Source organism: Paralichthys olivaceus, chromosome 15 (assembly GCF_024713975.1).
Source record: "Paralichthys olivaceus isolate ysfri-2021 chromosome 15, ASM2471397v2, whole genome shotgun sequence".
Lineage (NCBI taxonomy): Eukaryota > Metazoa > Chordata > Actinopteri > Pleuronectiformes > Paralichthyidae > Paralichthys > Paralichthys olivaceus.
The window spans coordinates 17,596,315-17,620,928 of record NC_091107.1 but is presented as its reverse complement, the minus strand read 5'-3'; the positions used below and the strand labels follow the sequence as shown (position 1 = coordinate 17,620,928).

The 24,614-nt window shown below is 41.6% G+C and overlaps 2 protein-coding genes across 2 annotated transcripts in view; both read right to left on the bottom strand.

Annotated features, from left to right (window-relative positions):
* The window catches only part of abr (ABR activator of RhoGEF and GTPase), a 115,389-nt gene extending 108,010 nt beyond the window's left edge, over positions 1–7,379 (bottom strand). Inside the window, exon 1 of the mRNA XM_069539601.1 lies at positions 6,354–7,379. Within this exon, the coding sequence (XP_069395702.1) occupies positions 6,354–7,113 (760 nt within the window). The 5' untranslated portion in view covers positions 7,114–7,379. The remainder of the gene's footprint in view (positions 1–6,353) is intronic.
* A 3,202-nt stretch (positions 7,380–10,581) lies between these two features.
* On the bottom strand, positions 10,582–24,256 carry aspa (aspartoacylase). The gene is made up of 6 exons (XM_069539637.1): positions 21,558–24,256; positions 17,531–17,726; positions 15,197–15,290; positions 13,879–13,986; positions 12,330–12,439; positions 10,582–11,750 (listed from the first exon to the last, which is right to left on the bottom strand). The coding sequence occupies exons 1-6, from the start codon at positions 21,797–21,799 to the stop codon at positions 11,559–11,561; spliced, it is 942 nt and encodes a 313-aa protein (XP_069395738.1). The 5' UTR covers positions 21,800–24,256; the 3' UTR covers positions 10,582–11,558.
* Between the last annotated feature and the right edge of the window lie 358 nt (positions 24,257–24,614).

The window sequence follows — 24,614 nt, the reverse complement described above, 5'->3', positions numbered from 1 at the left end:
GCACCTCTCCAACCACCTTTCATACTTCGGTCCATGCTGGACTTGAACCGGCCACCCTCCGATTCCCAAGCCAAGTCTCTATATGGACTGAGCTTTTTCCAAACAGCTGCCTGTCCAGACTAAAACAAAGCCCTGGAGTTTTCAAATTACAATGGGGCCAGTTTTGTTTCCAAACTTCTCAGTTTTAGTGTCTGTTTTTTGGCCTTGAGTTCATACCATTGTCAGGACCAGATATAACTGCACTACACTGTAATGAACCCACTTATTTACAATATGCATTTAGTTATTTTACTGTTTTATGCAGTGACTCCCTGGGTTCCTACGATTAGATGTTCTTTCTGTGAGGTGAGAGTCAGTACACAGTGGGTCATACAAACTTCAAATCCTTCTATGAGTAAAAAAGAGCCCCTTATAACATATTACTGTTAAAGTCCAGTTTACTACTGTCAATGTTTTTAGATCACAAGTGATTTAAAGACAACAAAGGATGCATATATCATATATAACACACAATTTGCATACAGATACAAACCGCGAAGCAGCAACTGATTTTTTTTGCAAGAGCCTGTGCACATACTGCATCATGTAGATGTTCTGAAGCATTTTGCATCATGCACTTTTCTGATGCTATATGAATGTATTTGCATATCTATCTATTTCTCCCTCTGAGTCAATTTCACACCTCTGATGTGAAACTAAGGACACAGCCTCCGCACAAGCAAAATTAACCAACTCCTGCATGATAAACAAGCAGTGATGCTACAGAACCCACATCTTGTCATCACAGACAGCCTGCCTGGCTCCTTGAATAACCATGACGACACTTTCATCACCAAGGTAACACAGGGACAAGTAACACCACTAATGCTATTTTAGTTTTGAACATTTAAAGGCACGGGTCCTTTGGCTGCCTTCACTTTGAAGAGATTTTAGATTTAAAGAATGACACAAACACAATGATCCAACCACGAGTCAGATGAGGTTTTTCTAAAAACATTATTTTTAAAGAATGAAGACACATTATTCATGGAGAATATAAAATAGAATCACTGGATAGATGCATAATCACAGTGAAAAAGTTTTACAACGGGCCAATGATGATTCGAGTTAAAACATAACAATCACAAATATGAGACAAAAGCAGTATTATTTAATAATTGATATTTCCATGATCAATTCATCTTCTATATTCTCGATTAAAGGTCCTGAAAGGAACTCAAAGATCAAAATACTCATCACATTCATATAAAACAACTTTATCAATCTCAATGGTGAAGAGCATAAACAGACCAAAAAACATGATACAGGCATGCACTGAAAAACTGCTTGAACAATAACAGTAAAACACCATAAAAGAGCTGTTCACAATGACTGAGAAGAGTTCTGGAAGAGACTTTGTCTGATTTGTTTTTGCAGACATACTCAAGAGGACTGTCTGCCACAGAGAAAAGCCTGCACATCACAGTAAGACAGTGCAGTGACTGAGCTGTCCATAATAATACATGACCACAGTGTATATACTGAGGCCTCACAGCCAGAACACTATCATTCACATATAAAAGCACAAACAAGCCGCTGAGCGTTAAAATGATACCATCAACCATGACAGGCTCATAGTTTCCCTGCTCCACATGCTATTCAGCGCAGGCCTGGACAAGCCCTGCGTCTGTGAGAGAAGACCAGCCAAGCCAGAGTAAAGGGAAAATATGTGTGTCATGCTTTACAACTCTGTCTAGCAGGGTGACAGGGTGAAGACTGGTTTCTTTGCCAGTTGTTATTTTCTGAGCACCTGTTAACAGAATTGTTTCTTTCACATGACGAGTTACCTGCACCAACATTTCAATATCCTCCTTCCAAATAATAATCATGTTACTTTTTCATTATGTCCCCAAGCATGAAAACATTAGCAGGACGACACAGCATGTGGAGCCAAGCCTGTCTGCTGAGATGGTTTTAAATTTGAGGGGGAGATGAACAGCAGGAAATGAGTTGTGGTCTAAATGCAGCGAGTGAAAAATCATGAGCGCAGAAAATAGATTTGGTAATTAACTCGACTTGAAATGCACAAAAAGATCTGTTCATGTACGCTTTGACTTTAATACGGTGATTCAAATGCCACTTATACACATGCTGTGTATACATGCTGTCCTCTAATTGTATGTTTTGGACCTTCACTCCATAATACTATAATGATACCTCCACTGTCCAGCAACAAAATGTTTGTTATCACAAAATATCTCTGATTAGTATTACTACTTATGGGGATATGCTCATCTTAACATGCAGCGCACAAGGTTTTCAGAACAGCCACTTCTGTGGAAGTTATGCAGACTTTCAACTTGAATGGAGCTCAGTGGAGTGCATCCCTCACCCAAGGCCCAAATGTCTCGTGCACCAAATTTCAAACACTCACAGAAATCAGTTCCCTAAATGTGCAAGATTTCTTGCAACAAGATCCATGAATGATTCCCTGAAAAGGAAGGCACATACAAAAATCTGTGCAAAAAATGTCAAAAAAACACCCCATCACACAATGTTAAAGAAAGTGAAAACAGATTCCTGGACCTTCCCTAACCCACACCACATCCTTCTATTAAGTTTTATGGTAATCCATCCAGCAGTTTTAGCATAATATGGCTAACTAGCAGACATACAAACAACAGGGATGAAAACACATCCCTCTTGGGAGACGTGCGTGCTAAATAAGATGTTAAACAAAGCGTTACAGGTAAGAGGAACATGAAACGGTCTCAGCTGGGACATCCTGTTGGCAAAAATACTTAAGAGCTTACAGCTTTTAATTGACAAACCCAATACAGTTGAAGTAAATGATCGTATCGTACCAGATAAATCATGAGACAATCAGGTTTAATGAAAGCTGTAGTAAAAATAGATTTTTTAATAAAGGCTAAAAATATTTTGAACTGATAAGAATACATTGATATACTTTAAATAACTAAAATAACTGGTCCAGTCAACATTCCTTAATGCAGTCTGCTGCATGTTGGCATGACTGACGTAACCAATCTAAAACAAAAACACCACCAGGGAAAACTATTGGTATTGTTATTGATCGTTTTCAGACTTAATTAAACAACACAAAGCTTACTGCAATGGTCTCGCAATAGCAACGGATGAGTCCAGGATGTTGGATTAGCCTCCAACACTGTGCTGTGAATCAGAGGTGAATCAGGAGACCTTTGGTGTCACACTCTCATGATCTGAGGGATGACCCCTTCCCAGAAAACACACGTTACACAAAGCCACCAACATGAGCAAGACCCCTGGCATGAGCACCCTGCTGGTGTGTGTGTGTGTGTGTGTGTGTGTGTGTGTGTGTGTGTGTGTGTGTGTGTGCAGACAGAAGGCCACCTAAAAAATGCCTCAAGGTCTTCCCACAGTTCCACACACCCTCCACTGTTTTTATCTAGGAAGGAGATTTTCCACTGATTCTCTCAGCTGTCAGAGCAAAACATCAATATCCTGTTGGGCATTAAGATGGAATAGACTGAGAGACTTACAGTAAGTGTTTATCCTGACTGACCCACAGAGTGATTATAAGAACAAACAGCCCTGAAAGTTTTACGGTGAAAGAGCGACATTCATTTAGAGGCCATTTCCCACACGTTTGTATCTTTGTGATAAAGTACAGCATTTCAACAAAGGTGTTTCATTTTCTCATATTTCCATAAAGAAAAACATTGAGTGTCACTGTACTGGGATCAGGATGGAGCTGATACTTCTCGGTCTAAATATTCAAACCTTTCAACTCTAAGGCTACATCCACACAATGGCATTTTCTATTGTCCACATTGCGTTCTACACTGGTAGCCGAGGCTAGTGCCAGTTGTTTTCTTCAGAAGGGGGTCATGTAATATGAACCTGATGAATCAGCGAAGGCTTCATCATGACAGAAAAGACCTAATCAGCATGTGGTTGTTAATGTCGATGTCATTGTTTTCAAACTTCTCCGTTTCTGCCCGTCAAGACTAAAACAAAGCCCCAGAGTTTGAAATAAAACTGGACCTGCAGCAATTTTAAACTTGTCCGTTTTAGCAGCTCTAGAACTAGTACACACTAGTAGTGTGGACGATCGGAGCATCCGTAGCAGAGTTAACGTGTTTTCAATTGAAAAGATAATAGTGTGGATGTCGCCTAAGAACTATATTTCAGACCAATGAAGTACAAGTTAATCACTTTTGTTTTCATTAAATTAAACCAACATGAAAAAATATATTCTCAGTATTAGTTATTCAATAATATAAATTGTGTTTTGCCTCAAAGACAAGTATTACAAGAACAATAGTGCTCAACATAACAGGATCTATTTTCTTTTTATCATGGTATCGAGTATCGTATCAAAGTCTACAATATATCATGACAACCCTTGAGCTAACCATCTGTCCTAATCACAGTAACAAAACACTGTGTCAAAGAACGAGACAGACAGGGGCATAAGATTTGGTTCCTCAATCTATTCTTATTTTCAAATAGGTCATTCAGTCCTGATTCATGACCTGCTGAGGACAGTCTGTAAACCCCACTTCCTTGAGGAAGTGACTCTGCTAACTGTATTTGCCAGTAACACCATAAACACCATTAAGATACAATTCAGTGGTGGGCAGATCTTTACTTTGGCTCCATATTGTTCAAATTATTCCAGATGAGCCCACAACTAGGACGATTTCATATTTACAATTTGGAAAGTATGCAGACTCTTTGAAATCTTTCACATTTTGTCATCAAACTGCATTCAGCACTCTGTTAAATCTCTGACCTTTTGCTATGACCTGTATAATTGACCTAATCTTTGAGATGCTTCTACACCTTGACTGGAGCCAACCCGTCGTAAATTCAACTCAGTGGAAATTATCTGGAAAGACACACATTAACTGGTTGCTCAAATGAACAAACTATGTATATCAGAGCAAATACTGAGTTATGAGGTCAGAGGAACTGCCTGCAGACCTCAGAGACAGGATTGTATGGAAGCACAGATCTGGGGATGGCTGGGGAAATGTAGTTTATAGTAACCTAGGTGGTATCAGGTACTGTATCTATCAAAACACTGGAATTTCTCTCTCTGAAAGTGCTGTTTCAGGTGAATTAGCACTAACACTCAACTACTTTGCAGTTCCACAACAGAATTCTTCATTTTTGTCACTAAACTTTATTAACACTGGTCCCAGACATCAAACCCAAGTTCCCATAGAGCAGGATCACGGATGTATGACTGTAGACAACTTTACTCAATGAAAATACACACTGATGCAATTGCCTACTTTTTGTTTTCCATAGAACACCAAAAGCACATAGACAGAATGACATGGCCCCAGTCTGAAAAAAACCCTGATCCATCTGAAACCACTTCATTTTACGTTAGCCGTTTACTTTCCTTCCTCTCCTTGAAACAGGCTGTGCTTCAGCAAACATTGTGGTAAGAGGTGTCAAGTCAAGTCTGATTATACTCCTACACCACTTAGAGCCCTAATTTGACTGTAGGTCTGGTCCTGAGCCAGACTTTAGGCAGTGTCTCTTTTTGTTTAATGACGTCTGCTGGTTAGTCAGGAGAGGTAGAAACAAGAGACAGAAACAGGTAAAAATGTAACATGGTTGATCTATTGCAAGCGAAAATTGCATTGCAGGAGAGTGAATGAGGTTGGGCCCAAATATTGACCAGTGGGCAGTCTGTTTATACTGGGGCAATCGGAGTCGAACGCAATGCTTGGATTGGCTGATAAAAACATTCTGTGAAAACATGACATATTCAGTGATTCTAGAATATACTTCCACGTGTGATGGATAATGTAAGTGTGCAAGTTCCCCAATCCCCCAATTCATAAACTGAATTGCAGGGGTGGATCCAGCGGTGGGACAACAGGGGCGCTGGCCCCAGCTGAAATCTGATTGGCCCCTGAAGTCCCCCTGTCCTGTCCTGTCAGTAGTCAACTAACAATACATACATATGACAATTTGTTAAGAATTGAAGAACACAATGTGCTTGAACAAGGAACAATTTCTAACCCTATTGATTGACATGTGGCTCACATAGAGCTAACAGTAAACAAGGCATGACTTAAATATGCACCTACTGAATCAGGAATTGGTCATGGGTGTTATATGGGAATATAATTTCCCCCTGTGTGTAAATTGTGGGCCCTTTATGGCCCCTGCTGTAGAAATATCCTAGATCCACCACTGTGTATTACAGAACCTGACTCAACCTTTCACTGTGTCAAATAAATTGATTGATTTCCCTGCTCTTATGATCTGTTATGATCCTTCACACCATGTCTTCATATTCCCATGTCTCTTATCAGGGTCAGTGTCTAGCAGCAGTGGGTTGACATTACCTGCAGAAGAGGAGTCTTCATGGTCGGAGCTGAGGTATCCATCACTCCTCCTGTCCGGGGTGCTGCATCCGGAGCCTCGGGAGGCTCTGCGGTGCATGTGCGGGAGGGACGGGGACATCTTGCTGTCGTCGCCGGAGTCGAAGTCCCTGCTGTGGCGGAAAAGCCGCCGGGTGTCCCGGTAGGGGTCCTGACTGTCCCTGTGACCGCTCTTAGGTACCAACAAGTTATTCCTCACGAAATTCTCATTCAGCTCCGCGTCCTCGTACTCTCTGTCGCTGCTGTCCTCGTTGTCATTGGGCGGAGGGACAGGGCCCTCGGGAAGGAAGGTTATCTGCGGCGGGACCGGGATGGGGACGGGCTTACCTTTCTTGCCGCTGAACCTGCCCCGCTCGCGGCCGAAGGGTCCGGGGACTCCCGCTATGTTACCTGCAGCCTGGAGCTTCAAGCCTCCGTCGCCCTCGTCGTCCCGCCGCTTCCTAACATCCCCCGGGTTGTGGAGGACAAACGTGTCCGCGTTCGAGTTCTCATCTTTACCCTGAAGCCTCTGCGTCTCGGTTCTCCTCTGCCTGGACACGGTGGTCTGCAGGTAGATCACCTTGAATTTCTCCTCCGCCAGAGCCTTCTGCAGCCGCTTCAGGTTGGACTTACACGCCTCCAGCTCCGACTCGATGTCCTCCACAGACTTCAGGTCCATGCGAGGCACTTCTCCGTCGGGGAATTCATTCCTCCAGTGTTTGGCGAATTCCTCCTGTTCCCACATGTCCGGGTGTTGGCGGCGGGCTGCGAGAGAGCCGCGGTGCGCTGAGGAGACAGTCGGGGAGGACGAAGCTGATCGTTCCGTGTCTTAGCTCTGCGGTCCCCACTCTTCACTGTGTCCAGAGGAAACTGACTGAAGACATTAACTCTGTGTTGCCATCTTCTTCCTCCCACCCGTGCTGACAGATAGCGTGTGTGTGTGCGCGGTGAGACGTGCGTGTGATGCACGTAAAACTACTTTGAAAAGTTTCCAGACTTCCTGTAATCGAGACGTGCTGCCTTTGGGTGCAGCTCGGACAAGTGCGGCACACACCTTAAGGCAGGTGCGTCAGAGTTTGGCTGAAAACAACCATCATACCTCAAAGAGCTGATAGTACACCATCAGCCCACTAGAGAACTTCGCTCCCAGAATTCAGGCTCGCTTTTCGTCCCTTAAGTCTCTAAAAGTAGAGTAGGAGCCAGAGCTTTCAGCGATGGTTTCAATCTCCCAGTTTCAGGTTGGGATGCAGACACCCTCTCTATGTTTAAGATTTGGCTTAAAACCTTCCTTCATGATAAAGCTTATAGTTAGAGCTGGTCCAGGCTCGTCTTGGACCATGATGGTGGATCATGGTGGTGGATCCTGATGGTGGCACTGGATCATGACGATGGATTGTGGATTATGGTGGCATCTGATTGTGGTGGTGGATCCTGATTGATGTGGCAACTGATGATGGATCTTGATGGTGGATCCTGAAAGTGAATCCTGATGGTCGACCCTGATGGTGAACCATGATGGTGGATCCTGATGGAGGATCCTGATGGTGGATCCTGATGGAGGATCCTGATGATGGATCCTGATGGTGGATCCTGATGGAGGATCCTGATGGAGGATCCTGATGATTGATCCTGATGGTGGATCCTGATGGAGGATCCTGATGGAGGATCCTGATGGAGGATCCTGATGGCGGCAGTGGATCATGTCGATGGATTGTGGATTATGGTGGCATCTGATTGTAGTGGTGGATCCTGATCGTGGTAGCAACTGATCGTGGACTATTATATCGTCACATATGTCAACTTGATATTAAAATAGATAAAGAGTAAGAAAAAACATTTGAGTAAATATTAAAACACAACAATTTAGCTCAAAATACAAAACCTCGACAGCTAATATAATAATGTATGATAATAGTATCACTAAATGTTTTCAATCGTCCATGTAGCTTTCACCTTCAACTGTAATATATCGAGTGCCACAGGATGTGGCCTGTAATGCTGAAATGAAAAACTCCGACAGTACCTGAATGCAACTAGCAGTAGTAAAGTGGAAACAGTCGATGTCAGTTTTTATAAAAATAAAAACCATCAGGTTCCCCTCGTGCGTAAATGAGTGTCAATTACTCTTATACAGAGAGACCAGATTCATCACGTATCATGTCATGTGTTTTTAATAGTGATAACTTGTTGCTTGTTGCTGTATTAGTTTAAGTAGATTGGTAGTACTTGAATACTTTTAGTACACGCCCACTGGGTGGCATGTGTTCCTCCAGTAATCAGTAGTTTTTTCTTGATTAGGATAAATCCAAAATTCAAAGAAATGTCATTGTAAAGAGAGAAGATAGATCTTGTCTTATTTTTTAATCTATTTTTTCCATGGTCACTTTTGGCCAATTGCACACTTTGTTGTGACATCATGACAGATTTGATGTATTTAAGATATCCAGTGAAGAAGGAGAACTCTAGCCCTTGCTGTGAGTGCCACAGAAAGAAAAAGAAAACCTTCCTGTGTTAGGTTACACAGATCTCTTTTGTGCTATACGTCTTCTCATTTTACACTGTGGGCAGATGATTCTCAAAGAAACATTAACAGTGATTAGCCAACTTGCATTATTGCAAAACAGGTCTACACTATAGAGGGAGGCCAGAGGCTGTATCACTGTTCCTCTAACTGGTGGAGGAAACAATCACAAACATGCACGTCACTGCATTCTATATATATTTGTGCTTGTGTAGTGGCCATCTCATAATTTACTGTAAATGCAGACATCCTCATTCTCTTGCTTGTTACGACAGAGGCTGTTTCATCACCCTAACCCTAACCCATGATAAACGTCACTTTTTCTCAACTTTTGCCACTCACTTGATTTGAGGCACTCAAGAAAAGCATTTAGTTTGTTCCAAGTCATTCAGTATTTGTGAATTCAGCAATGGAAAGTTACATCTTCCCTTGAAAACTTGACTTGCTCAAAGCAGTAAAACGTAACCTCACTGTAATCTTTGTGGGATCCACACAGCTGAATCCAGATAAACACCTGGTGAGCAGCCAAGCTGTGGACTTCCAGTAGAATAGAGTTGTAATGCAGAAGGGAAAGTTTTCACCACAGACAGAGACAGGAGGGTGGAGGCAGAGATGGACACTTGGCATTTTCACGTGCCTGTTTGGATCCTTGCCCAGAACTGAAAGATTGTCCTCTTAAAAGCTTCCAGTAGCCAGAGGGGATCATTGATCTGCACTCGCTGCAGGTCTGAGAACCCTGATTAGGTTACTGTAATGAAAAGATGACAGGGGCTATGGCTACCCTGTAGTCATGAAACTGAATTACTCCTAACAAGCATGACATGAAACAGCAGGAAATGTACAGACTGCAAGTGTTGGTGCAGTCGGCTCGTGGAATGCAGAAAGATGCTTCAAGAAGCTGAATGATGCCGAGACCTCTCATCCATTACTGATACCAAAGTTTCATATTAGAAGCCTCTTAGCGCAGTGCTGTCTTTGGTTTAAAGATAATGGTGTGAGCATGGAAATGGTGCACAGTGTTTCTTTATATCTCACTGCCAAAGTGCTTAAATCCATCACACATCAAATACCCAAACATGCATGAGGTATATTCAAAGGTGCACATTAAAGTAAAGGAAAGCACCATGACATGAATTATTCTATGTGATATCTCATACAGCACAACTCTCAGCCTCCTTCACTTCTATTTAATCCCACATGCCCTGGATCTTTAATTTAGCTGGTGAATGGAACTTGTTGCTGCAAATGAAGCAACCAGACATGACCAAAAATCCCTGCGGCAATCATGCTCTGAAACAGGACTCGTCACGTAAACACATCTGTGTGTCTTCTATAAACACAGCACTGCAACATACCGGACACACTGTCAGGACATCAGTAACAGAACACAATGTGCAGTGAGCTGTACTGTAGATCTGTGTTTCTCTTAGATAAGAGGACTAACGCTTTTGAACTAGTAAATTATACTAGTAAAGTGAATGCATAATGGCAGTGCATTATACCTGTGACACATTAATGAGCACAACCAACTGACAGTCAGGGACCGGCTCCTCCAGTTCATTGTGCAGAAGAGAGTCACAACGGGAAAATGTTATTAAGTGGTTGTGTGGTGCCCTCTTGTGGCAGCTGAGGCTTCCCTACACGACATCAACTATCTCAGTATGAAGTCTCCATCCATAAACACACAGAGTATAGCACAGTACTATATTTATTGATCGGATCATTTCCACAGGATTTCAAGGACAGTGAGGTTGACTAATCATATAAATTGTGCTACCAAAAATATTGCTGAATGAAAATGAATTATTTAGACAACAGTGACACACTTAGACACAACAAAGACGTAAAAACATTAGAAAGTACATACGCAAACCACGATTCAACAAGTCCTATACATCACTTAAAACCAATATACAGTACAAGTATATCAAATTACACACAAATATATTACTATAAAATACTTTTAAAACTGCATCCCATTTTGTATAGAGGAACAGGACATAAACTGTTTCTTATCAAAATTATATTTTTGTTATCCAACACGTATAATCTACAAATTCCACTCTTAATTTGTTGTGCAATTTTATCAGAAATCTTCATTAAGGCAGTGATAGGACAGCACCACAGATGCAACCACTAGAGTTACAGGTAGGTAGTATCAAAGGCCACAAACACCCTCCGACAGATGTTACAAATATATTTTCAGAAGAAGACAAACAACGACAGTTTTGGGTCAAAGGTTGCAGGTTATGATCCTTGTTGGCCTTCCTGAGCAGTAGTAGGAAACTTAAAGTGTTGTGTAAAGATTCATAATCCATCAGTGAATAGACCTGGTCTTTAATATCATAAAAAACTTAGCTGATGTAATGTAAATATATTTTTAAATAAGAACCGTATCATAAATACTAACCACAACAATACACCAGTCTTCAGCTCAAAGACGTTCACAGTGACTCTTTGCAAAGCCTCCACAGGTTCTCTTTGCATAGTTAATTGATTTTTCTGATAGCAAATGCATAAAGAAATGAAATCAGTGCGTAAACGATGGCATCTAGTCATTAAGTGAGGAAAAGTCTGTCAGTTGCTAACAGAGTGCAAAATCTACACACAGTTTGTTGCCATGGCTACCATATGTGTTCACGAGCACTGTCAGCCGCACAAAGCAGATTTCATGCTTTTCTGATAGCACTTGCTACCAAGGTTTCTCGTCTGGTGGTCATAAAGGCCTGTTGTTTTTCATAATAGGCCGCTTCGTTAATAAAAGTGGGATAGACGGTGCCGGAGCCCTGGTAGTGGAGGGTCTTCCCGTCAAACGTTTGGAACATCGGGTCACCGGGGTTCAGCGGCTCCCAGTCACCATCCTGAAACAACAGCATGCAAGAATAATAAACTTTATTTATATAGGCTTTAAATTGTTTTTTTTTTACACAGTGCTCACATACATAAAAACACAAAGCACATACAGTGGAATTACACATTTAATCAAGTCAATACAAGAAACAATGGATAAAATAAAGCAATAAAACAAACAAATGTCTTGTTAGAATCCATTTTATGAAACTATGTTTTTAAAAAGAGACAGGGACTTTAGAAATAGAAAAAAGCCTTTCTTATCAATTTATCGTACAAATGACAACGAAATCAAGATAAGATGAGACAAATGTATTGATCCCACCATAATGCACAGCTAAAAGGGCCAGTGTGTAAGATCTAAGTGAAAGGGATCTAATGGCAGAAAATGAATATAAAATCATCCTAGTGATGTTTTCGCGAGTGTGTTTCATCTAAATTGTACGAATTGTTCTTTTCTTTACTTTAGAATGAGTCATTTATAAATATATATTCAGCTAAAGATGTTATTCATATCTTCAGGTTCAGCAGGTCAGATATAAGGCTGAGACAGACAAGGCTGGTATGAATCAATTTCCTCTAGTTTTTACCTGTAGATTTGGGTGCACCATGGCAATGATGTTCCCATTGGCATCTCTAGGGTAGTCGATCCTCTCTAAGACCCGGAAAACCTCCACCGTGCAGGGAGGGAACTCCATTCCTAAAAAAATACACAGAAAAACACATTTCCAATATTTCAAGTATCCTAGAAAATCTCATGATGAAAATATGACTTGATGTTGTATTTGTGAGATTGGAGAGTGGGACTATGTGGCAGAAGACACATACTGACTTGATGAAGTTAGAAGATTGAATATTTCATTAAGCATGTTTTTATATTTGTATGTACAGTTCAAAACCAGATACTGCAAATGGCACAAAACAGAGTAGTTTTAGTTACAAGCTGATAAAAGATTTGTTAAAATACACTTTTTTAAAATATATATTTTATATATGGCATCGTTATTTCATTAAATTAATAAATATAATATATGGCAAAAAAACAGAAACTTTTAAGTTGGAGTCACAACAAGCATGGTATGAAATATAAAGAATATTAATCTGATTTGTATGTGTAAATAATGGAAAATGTATAAGATATAATAAATATTTTATGTTGAAAAAATATAGAGGATATTCAAATTATCCAAAAGGCTGCTGCCTCTTCTAAGTAAAGTAACCTTATTCAAACTCCAGAACTTTAACAGGAAGTGCAGTATGTGTTTGGCAGAGCTCTGGCATTTATTAAATAGATGCTCAAATTAGCTCGTAAGTGTTCAACCATTGAGCTGTATTGAAATGCAAGTGGCAGCATAGAATAAAGTAGACTAATGTTCCAATGGTCACCACAGTTTTCCCACTCATCCATATGATTTTTCTCAGTAAGTTGCTCTTCGTCTGCTAAATGAGTTGTTTCTTCACGCTGCTCAGCTTTAGAACGCAGGAACACCCGATTCATTGCCGGGCCAAAGCATTCATCAGCACCAGTGTGGCCCAACGACAGAAGATTACAACAGCATTGGCAGCCAGACTCTAACGACATGGAAACTGACCAACTCCCAACAAGCAGGCCATTCAGCAGCAGGCCGGTGAGGGGAAACCAACAGGCCGCAGCTCACACTTGGCACACACATGCCTGTTTACGTAAAAAGAGGAAGGAAACGCTGCCTTGCACCGCAACCTTGCACCGCAACCTTGCACCGCAACCTTGCACCGCAACCTTGCACCGCAACCTTGCAAATGCTGTTCCTGGCCTCAGGGAAAAGATGGGGCAGAGCGGAGGCGTGATGATGAGCCACAGGCACCTGAGCGTACGTGCATCTGATGAATCAGGCAAGCGACCAATTTTGTCACAGAATGTTACTTGACAAGCATGCTCACTGAGTGTAAACAGATTATTTTGGCATTACATAACAACATTATGAAACATAAGATTTGTCATCTTCAAGTCAAAGTTCTAGAGAAAACATTTCCTACTTAGTGTGCTTGAGTTTTGTCTGCTTTGGCATTAAGCCTTAAAAATCTGTTGAATGCAATGTACAGAATGTGTGGTATGTTATAGCTTCAGGTGTCAAAGCTGCTGTGGTATGTCTATCCTACCTTCATTAAACAGTTCGATGAAGTCCAGGGCATGTTTCAGTATCACCCTCATAGCTTCAAAGATGTTACTCCTCAATACACCTTGAGGCTGAGGACCCACCTCCAGACCTGGAATTGAACAATCAGGGGACAGAATATTTATACATGTGAAATTATAATCTAACAACTGGATGGAATGTTACATTCATATGTTACATATTTTGTTCATTGTTCAGAGGTGATGCTAAAGGGGGGATCAGGGGTGGCACAGGCCCCTGAATGTGACTGGTACTTTTGTGTGTAATACCATTATCACTGTAGTAAATCAACAGCCTTAATTTTCTTCAAAGGCTCAGTTCAGCTCTGAATACAAAACAATACAAATTCAAAAGTAAAACATAATTGTTATTTCAGCTGCTGCCTTCATGCAGGCTGAGTGGTAAACATGGAGAAGCCCAACTGATCTATCAAAGCCTGGTGAAGTTGTATCTAAAGTAGACATTTAAGTGTAAAAGAGATGAGTGGAGCGTTGGAAAGAGGAGCAGAGGAAACTCGCTCCCGAAGATGGAACACCTCTGTTGCCTCAGTTTTAAATCATCACCTACGGAGCGAATACTTATTTCGCGGCTCGGGTTGCATTTATCTGTCTGAACTAAAGATGAACTGAGCCTGACCTGAACAGTAGGCCTGTTGCAGTTTATATAAGCTGCACTGAGTTTGTGTTAACCTGTCCCTCACACACATGGTTATTGTTTGGGTTATTGTTTGTTTTAAATGTTGTCACTGTGACACAAAAGGTGGAAACACAAGTTGTTACGGCACCAAAGCCAGCATGGGGGCCAGTGTAGCACATCGCACACACATAGACATGACAAGTAAGGGATGATAACATATCATGAGACAGGACAGGCTTCTCCTCCCAAAACTTGAAGTAAAGTAATACAGTGATATACCATCACCATCTAAAAAGTGAAACATTCTGTGATATTGATTTTAGATCAGAATGCCCACCTCTAATGGGTATCCACCACCAGTGTCAGAAGGTGATAGGAGGTGGGTTTATTATTATAATGGATGAATTACTGACTGAATGCACCAGGTACAGGCCCGGGGGTCCTGTAAACGTGTTTATACTTACATAATCTACCCGATTCAAATAGCAGCTACTCATTGATATTTTGAAGTCTGTAATATGGTATTCATTCATTTATAAGAACCAAACTTGAGTAGAGACATTTTGTTTGTGTCCCAGTCCCCCCCCCCCCCCTCCTCTTCCTCGCCCTCTTTCACCCTCACTGCGTCTTCCCCACAGAAATTTGGCTTGACTTGAGAGACTCACCAACAGGGTGCTTGGCCACAGAGCGTGAAGTGGAATACTTTAGAAGGGGATGTTCATTCAGCAGAACAAGACAACTTGCTGGAGCGATGGCTTTCTGGAAAATCAAAACCAACAAAAACACAAGATCTCAGCTGCAGATAAAAAGTTAAAAAAAAAAAAAAAAAAAAAGCTTCAAGACAGTCACATGCTGCACAGCAGCCAGCTGTCCTGAGCAGACCAGACTGTGAGTGACTGCTTTACGTTCTGCTCGACAGAATGGAAAATTAAATCTGCAACAGCTCACCAATATGACACAGATGATAAACAAACACGGTGAACGTTTGCATGAATCAAGTGGTGGACTCACAGAGCTGCCAGTGGAAAACCACAAAATACATCTTGATTGCACAAAAACACGTTCTGCAACAAACACTTCCGTACTCTGATTCATGTCTCTGCCATTTATCGGGGGATTCTTTGTCAAAAATAAAACTGGAACCTGTATGTGGTTCAGTTAAGAGTAGATAATTTTTAGATAATTTGCCTTAAGACAAGGACATGCATCATCATGAAACGAGCCCTTAAATCATTGATGTCTGAGTTTCTGAACAGAGGAATGATTATTGACACGTAAGTGTCAGTGAGAGAACTCAAAGTTCAGTTCGTTATCGGGCAAGTAATGAGTCATTCAACAACTGACTTTGGTAATAACACACTGAGCCTGTAATGAAGTCAGTCTTCTATCATGTTGTATCTGAGAAGCAGTGTGTATTTCCGTGCTCTGGTGCTCACAGAGAGAGAGTGTGCAGCGTTTGGCTCCTCTTCTGCTTCCTGGTGTTGCTCTGTTTGTCTTTTGTTGCCTATGTTTTCCCCTCTGTCCATTTTATTTATTTCTAAGCAAGATTACAAGATAACACAAAAACAATTGAGCGTTTTACCGCAAAACTTAGTCGAATGATGTGGTAAAGGAATACTTTCTTTAAAGGGATAGTTCACAAAAAAATTAAAATTCACCACAATCTTCTCACCACTATGCCAAAGGAGGGGTGGGTGAAGTGTTTGAGTCCACAAAACACTTTAAGAGCCTCAGGGGTAAAAACGTGTTGCCGCCTAGGTCACCTCTTCTTCAGAGGTAATAAAACAACAGAAAAAAACACAACATGCCTCCAAACTGCTCGTGTGGTGTCATCAAAGTGTCCACAAGCCACGACATTCATATTCGACCAGAAACGAGGTCATTTACACCAACAAAGTCCAGTACCGGAAGTGGAGATGCTAGAGGACATTGCGATGCGAACGCGCACCCCATGCGTACCCTTGGGTGAGAGTTTGTGCGGTTTTCTGGTGTGTGTGTGTTTGTACGTGACTGCGCCTCTGAGGAGGATAACAGGCATTTGGAGGCATGTTCCAACACTTCCATCGGCATAGTGTGAACTATCCCTTTAACTATACCTTTTTCGTAAGGAGACTGTTATGAGTTATGCTTTCTGCTGGGTGCCATTCTAGTTTATGTTGAAATGGAAGAAATGAAACCAGAGCCACTAGTAGACTTAGTACATTATATTTGATCTGTGATAATAAATAAGATACGATTATAAAATAAGTAATGATACTAATCTGACAATTACATTACCTTTGCTAATAAAGTTATATTTTCCCCTGTCTGATTATTTGTTTGATTGTAAACAGAATTACACAAAACTACTGAAGGGATTACTCTGAAACTTGGTGGAATGATAAGGTATAGGTCAGGGAAGACCCCATTACACTTTGGTGAGGATACAGATCAGGGGGCAGATACTTAATCATTTTTGTAAATTTCTCAAGAAATAATGCAAACATCTGCATGAAAATAAAACACACTCTCTGAGTGCCCTTATGGTTGGCATTGGAATAAGTTATATACTAGAGAAATAAGTATAAGTACCATCTGTGAGAAGGCCCTGAACACTTGTGTGGTTGTAAAACAAAAGTAAATGTTCTATATATATATATAATTATAAAAAAAGATCTATATACAGTATATTGTGGTTAAAATGGAAAGAACTAAAGATACAGGCCTCCCTCTGGAGTAATTGGATGACTGATCCTTCAGATGAGCTTGTTCAACACATTAGGGTAAACAGATCATTCTACTATTTACATAGCTTGACTGAAGCCCCCCAGGGTCTTGAGCTTTGTAAAGTAATGACTCAGAAACAAGTAAGCGGAAACTTTCTCTCACTTTCTCACACAGAAGATATTGAGAAGCCATAACTCTCTCGACACACAGTATCTGTTGTGCAGCTAATATTCCAGGTGTTCCGCCCTTAATGTTAAAAAACTCAGTCCCAGTGGGCTCCTCAGTGCTGTCACCTTGATGTAGTTCATCATCTGCAGATTGAAGTGATCTTTGGAGCTTTCCAGGATCAGGGTGCAGCCCATATTGGATGTCGTGTTGTGGAGGTCAAAGATGACATCGTAGGCCTCCGGGCTACCTTTGGGTCCGAATATCCTGTTGATCTCCTGGGCTCTCTGCACCTCATAGGGCAAGTCACCTCCTTCTGGGGCACTGCACCACACACACACACACACACACACACACACACACACACACACACACACACACACACACACACACACACACACACACACACACACACACACACACACACACACACACACACACACACACACACACACACCTCTTATCAGAAAACCCAGCTGAAGGAACAATGATGATGAAAGCTGTGAAGCATGTTAATGATTTAACACAAAGACGTCCATTCATCCTATGCGTTCCCAGTAACACTTTCACCTCTGTTAACCATAGTGTAAAAACCTCTGTAATCAACAACCTACGAGGTAACACAGTAACTGTGGTAAATGCATATGGTTTAACTTGTTATTGTAGAGAATCGCGGTCACCACCGACTCTTTGCAGGAACACAAAGGCCGGATTCAGCAGGACAGTGGCCTCCCTTTGTGAGCGTTCACAAGAAATGTAATCCACTTCTCCAGGCCATGTGTGCACTGAGGGATCTTTGAGGACTTTGTTTTGTCCCCCACAATAAACCAGTTTTTTTCCCACCAGACAGTCATTTTGAAAAGAGAATAAGAGCTGCCCCCTTTTTTCTCCGAGCTCTTTTCAAAGCATTTGAACATAACCACCAGTCTAGGACATTCTCCAAGCTACTGCAGAACAGCCACCTCTGCTGTGCACATTGTCTCGCCTCCCTCACATTTGCCCTTTACACCCCGTTTTCAGCAAATATCTGGTATCGTCTGGACATCAGCATACAAGCGCAGTGTGAGCTACAGCTGATAGAGTGGACTCCAAAATACTAACTTCCACTGAGAGGACACACGGGCTGTAAATGTGTGCAAGAGCATTTGAGCTGAAGGAAGTGACACCGTGGGCTGTTTTTAGAAAGAATCTGCAAGTGGTTAATCTTCTTATATGTTGCCTTCAGAAAGGCCAAGCAGTTCACATACGCTGACTAGTGCCGAGAACATCTTAAAAAAAAAAGAAAGAAAAAGACTGAAAGTTTGCACGATGAGGATGTAGCAGTACTTTCAGCTCTTACAGTCACTTCATTGATATACTGACTTTATCACAAGAATTCCAGTTATGACAATATTATTAAATTCAGCTACTGTGGTTTCAGTATATACAAACCAGGAGTGGAAAAAGTATTCAATCACCTTAAAAAAGTATTTTGCTAACCCTAGAACTAAGTTTTTTTATTTACACATGTTGTCTGTTTTGTTACTGATATTGTTTTAATGCTGTATTTTAATTTTCTATATTCTGTACTATTTTATTCCCTGACCTTCTTTGAAAAGTGCTGTATAAATAATCTATTATTAGTATTATTGTTGTTGTTGTTGTTGGTGTTATTAAGTAAAATTAAACCATCACCACACAATAAAAAATACTCCATTCCAAGTAAAAGTTGTGAATTCAAAATTTTGCTGAAGTAGAATTATAGAAGCACGATCAAAATGTTCTTTTAGGTATACTTATATTACTTACTACTCTTGTACTATTATCATGAAGACTGGCTCCTGTCATGATTTTATCAGTATAAATGGACCGTTATGGTTTATATATTACAATCTTATAGTGATGGAATTGGTAAATGTGGTACAACAGTATAGCTACAGTAGAATTTGGTATTCTCATATCTAAGAGGATATCATATTGAGTAAAATGATCATATTTTTACCTTTTTAATCTGCATTTGTTTGTGAGCTTGATTGTTAGCAGAACAACATGAAAACTACTCAATTGATCTCCATGAAGTCTTGTGAAGGAGTGAGGCACGGCTGAACGAACAACCTTTCAAATTCTGCAGCAGATCAAATCATTTACTTTGGGCATTTTCTTAACCTTTCAATTGATTTCTCTGAGAATAATTTGTGGATCTTGATTTCAAAAATCAGACATGTTTAGGGGACTGATAATTATGACTGTGTGAAATTCAGTGCAGATCCAAATGAAAATCTAGCTCTATGCTGAGTTTATAGTTGGGCTTTGGGGGAGGTACGCACTCCACTGTGCCATGCCAGTTGTTAATGTTTTAATGAACTAGAAAAACTAAGTGATGTAATTGGTCAAGTTGGTGCTGACTAAACCTAACAACAGTACAGTTTGGTACTTAAATATTTAAGAAGATAAAAATATTTAGAAAACTGATTTTACTCTTAGCACTGTAACAGAAAATTAACTACAATCACTCAGGTCCATGTGGTTCAGGGGGGTACAAATATTGTAGAGTACTTGAGTAAATATATGTAGTAACTTCTCATCACTGATACTCAACTGTCTAAAAATACACACTACAATATATTCTAACAGGAGTATAATAAATAACACACACACACACACACACACACACACACACACACACACACACACACACACTATAATAACCTTGGGAATGTAATGTAATGATTGATTATGACTTTACAGTTGGTGTTGTTATCCACCCACATTATAGGCTGCTGTGTGTGTGAGTGTGTGTGTGTGGTTCCTGCGCACTGCCTGGTTTAAATGAGCCAGCGTTTGCGTAAGACTTCATGTCCACTATGTGCACACTAAAGAGAAGGGACAGAGCAGAAAAAAAAAAAAAAAAAAGCAATCGCCTTAAATCATTTGCAGCTCGGTCACGTTCCTCTCACGTTTTTCCCGCTGGCTGACAGTCAGCTGGAGTCTGCGGGCAGGGGGACGCGCTGCTCGGCTCTGATTGGCTGGGGGGTGAGGGGTAAGGGGAGGGGGCTGGGAGGACATGGCTGATGGTAAACACGCACACTGTCCTCTACCTGAGGGACAATAACATGGAGCACGGACGCTGCTCTCTGTGGGATATGAAGACTGGAGAGGTCCCATTCACCATTCCACTGTGACTGATCTCGTCAGCTGTCATCTGTGTGGCTGCCTGTCGTTACACGTCTATTGTTCGACCATATGTTCTCAACACACCCTGGGATGTTCCCCTTGTCTGTCTCACAGATCTCACGCTGTCACACTAGCAATCGTGTCGATGATGTTATATAATTGCCGTCATCGTATTTCCATCATTGTAATTCATGGATCCAAGTCGTGCCACCTTGAATGGACCCCGAAGGTCACAATAACAACATGTACAGCAACAACAACAACAACAACACAACGTCCAGCGATGCTACACTGTGAGAGCCATGTGTGTTATTCCTGAGAGAGATCAGTGAAATCTAACGACAGTCTGTTGGTTTGATGGAGCTTCCATTCAGCGTGTAGGACAACAGGCAGGAACAACAACAACAACAACAACACAATGTCACACAACGTGTAGAAACGTTACACTGGTGTGTCTCTTATCCTCCAACACAAATAAAATGTCAGTCTATTTGATGGAGCTGTTCCATTAGAGTTTCCTTTCAGCGCTTCTGACAACAGGCAGCGACCACAACAATAGTAACAACAACAACAACAACAACACAATGTCACACAATGTACAGTCTCTTATCCCCTACCTCAGATCAGTGAAATCTAATGACAGTCAGATTGACGGAGCTATGACAACAGGCAGGAACGACAACAACACAATGTCACACAACGTGTAGAAGCGTGACACTGGTGTGTCTCTTATCCTCCAACACTCATCAGTGAAAACAAATGTCTGTTTAATGGAGCTGTTCCATGACAGTTTACTTTCAGCGGGTTTGACAACAACAACAACACAATGTCACACAATGTACAGTCTCTTATCCCCTACCTCAGATCGGTGAAATCTAATGTAAGTCTGATGTTCCATGAGAAACTTTACATTCAACATATACGACAACAACCAGAACAACCAGCACAACCAGCACAACCAGAACAGCGGCGGCAGCAGCCCCGTGTCCCGCGGGTGTTTACCTGAGGTTCTCCGGGGTGAAGGCTCGGTTCAGGTCCGTGTCCACGTACCGGGTGCACTTCTCCACGGCCCGCGGGTTGGTGATGAAGGGTTTGGCGTCCACCCTCTTCCTCTGGATCTCGGCGCCGTTCTTCACCCACAGGTTCACGAGCGTCACGCCGGACATCTCGTTGCCGTGCGTTCCGCCGAATATCGCCACCCTCCGGGCCTCGTCGAAGCGCGCGCCGTTGTTGCGGGAGGACATGGTGACGAAGACGAAGGTGAGAGATGAGAGGAGATGAAGAGTGCGGGGTGGAGGTGCTGCCGCTGCCGCCGGAGGAAAACTTTCAGTCGTGGCAGCTTCGCACACTCGCGGTTTAAATGCCTGCTGTGGCGGCTGCGCGCTTACGTAACGTGACCGCTGGCTCGCCGTGCTCAGTCACCGTGCGTGACACGCACCTCCAGCGAGCACGTGAAGCGTAAAGAACCGAGACTCCGAACCAGCTCCCGTTGTTTACCTACACACTTCCGAACATGTGGAGGTCTGCAGCCAGGACCTCTTGAAATAAGAAGAGGGTCCTGGCTGCAGACCTTCACTGTGCGGTCGCTTCCGGTGCAGGCTCCACCGTCAGGACACCTCCACCGTCAGGACACCTCCACCGTCAGGACACCTCCACCGTCAGGACACCTCCACTGTCAGGACACCTCCACCGTCAGGACACAGGACACCTCCACCGTCAGGACACCTCCACTGTCAGGACACAGGACACCTCCACCGTCAGGACACCTCCACTGTCAGGACACCTCCACCGTCAGGACACCTCCACTGTCAGGACACAGGACACCTCCACCGTCAGGACACCTCCACTGTCAGGACACAGGACACCTCCACCGTCAGGACACCTCCACTGTCAGGACACCTCCACCGTCAGGACACCTCCACCGTCAGGACACCTCCACTGTCAGGACACCTCCACCGTCAGGACACCTCCACCGTCAGGACACCTCCACTGTCAGGACACAGGACACCTCCACTGTCAGGACACCTCCACTGTCAGGACACCTCCACCGTCAGGACGGGAAGCGAGGACGTTTGTTTTGGGTGGACAGGTGGGGAGGACATTCTGAGAGGGACATGTTCACCTGCATTTTAATTCGAGAGACCAGCGAGTGAGCGTGTGCCCCAAGTAGCGTTGAGTTGCAGATGGTTATTATCCACAGAAAGTAAATGCATGGTCTCTTGTGTTTCTTCGTTAATACAGGTGCCGTAAAATAATAGTGTTATAGAAGTCAATGCTGCAAATTACAGAATGTTCCATGTCGGGTTTGGGTTGTCTAAGCTAAGTTAGATGACTTCAAAGTTAACTTTAACTTTAACGGTTGGTAGATCAGTACTTTTATTTTTAATACTTAAGTATATTTTGCTTCTAACATAACGTACTAAATTACTTAAGTGTCTTGTTTTATCCACTTTCACCTAAGTAAGCACTTTCGTAGTCATTATTACTTCTTCTACATAAGTAAGTGGCCATTTTACCTGTAAGCAAAGACAATCTAAGTTTGCAGGCTGTATACATTAATTTGAATTGAAGTTCATGTACTATAATTCAAACACATGATACATTTTATATTCTTTTTAGATGCATCATTCAGTTATTCCATCGGGTGGAATACCTGCAGTGGAACGCTGCACAAGAAAAAACTGGATAACATATTCAGGTAAGAGTGGAAAGTACGTATAATGTATGTATATATAAATAGTTGAATACTTTAATACTGTAAAATAATAATTACATAACTGACTTCTTTCTGACATCTAGGGTTTTCCATGACAACCATACAGGATTGACTGTGGCGTCTTCATGTTGATGGTAGTAGACATCATTTGTTATATGTTAATTATTTGTGTAATTCTGTGTGCGTGAAAGAAATCAGCATTAAATTCAAATTACTATGTTCTATTCCTAGAATGCCCTTTACACCACACTGGATGCTCCCCTATGACTTTATGACAACAAAACATTTATTATGACATAGTGTGAGGTTTTTTGTTGTTGTTGCCACTTTTGTGACAGTGGTGGTGTATCATCCTTATGGAAAATTTTGACCTTGGAAGTGAGACCGCAAAGATATAGATATTTGATTGAAGTTGTTACAAGAAATTTGTATTTATTTCTATTGTTTAAGCATTTTTTGAGGCATCCCCCCCGGCGAGGTGAGGTGCCACCAGTGTTTAGGCTGATGAAAAGGAAGGTGGATGACATTACTGAGGTCAGATTTTAATTTTTTTTGAGTTCCATCTGAGTTTTTCTTTAGTTTCAGGTCAGAAACCAGCATTTCCCTCTTTTTTTTTTACCAATATTTTTTGTACTGCAATTGCGGGGTCACTTTAAAGAATATGCCATTCACAAGATAAGGTCAGACCTGCTGTCTGCAATTTAAAAATAAAGTGTCTTTAGATTATTTGTTGAGCTCTGTAATATGTCTAGGTAGACATATTAGAGGAGGGCACTGATGGGATCTTTTCTTTTTCTTCTTTTTGGAGCTTGTGTTTTGAATATTACAATTGATCATTTTGCTTATCTGTCTTTTCCATAGGACTCGGTTGAAGATCACATTCTTCACGATTGCAGACATGCAGCAGAGTGGGTTGAGGCCAACAAACAACTGTTCTCTGCCAAAGTGGACCTGCCTGATTCTGTGCATAGATTTTGTCACTCTGTCTGGGAGGTTGGAGAGTATCCCCAATAAAGTCTGCTTTAACGGTCATTACTCTGCATCTGAGTCCTCTTTAAAGTCCAGGTCTGACATCCTGAAATGAAATATATATATATATATATAAATAAATAAAGGAAAATAAAAGGTAACCTCTCTTTTTCCAAAATAAGAATTTCTCAATATGTACACATACATAATTGTGTCCCTGTGCAGTTGTACCTACATTTAAATGTAGGAAAATAAAAAGCGTTATCTTTTTCCAAAATATGTATTTTTTAAATATGTGCACCCACACAGTCCTTTGGAGTCCTCATAATATTGTTAATTTAAATTAAGGAGAATAAAAGGCTTTTCTTTCCAAA

Excerpts from the sequence above, each read along its gene's own strand:
- aspa (XM_069539637.1), bottom strand. The coding sequence starts at position 21,799 with ATGTCCTCCCGCAACAACGGCGCGCGCTTCGACGAGGCCCGGAGGGTG. Across the intron at positions 17,727-21,557 it reads TTCACCCCGGAGAACCTCAG|TGCCCCAGAAGGAGGTGACT; the intron begins GTAAACACCCGC and ends TGTGTGGTGCAG. Across the intron at positions 15,291-17,530 it reads AGATGATGAACTACATCAAG|AAAGCCATCGCTCCAGCAAG; the intron begins GTGACAGCACTG and ends TTGATTTTCCAG.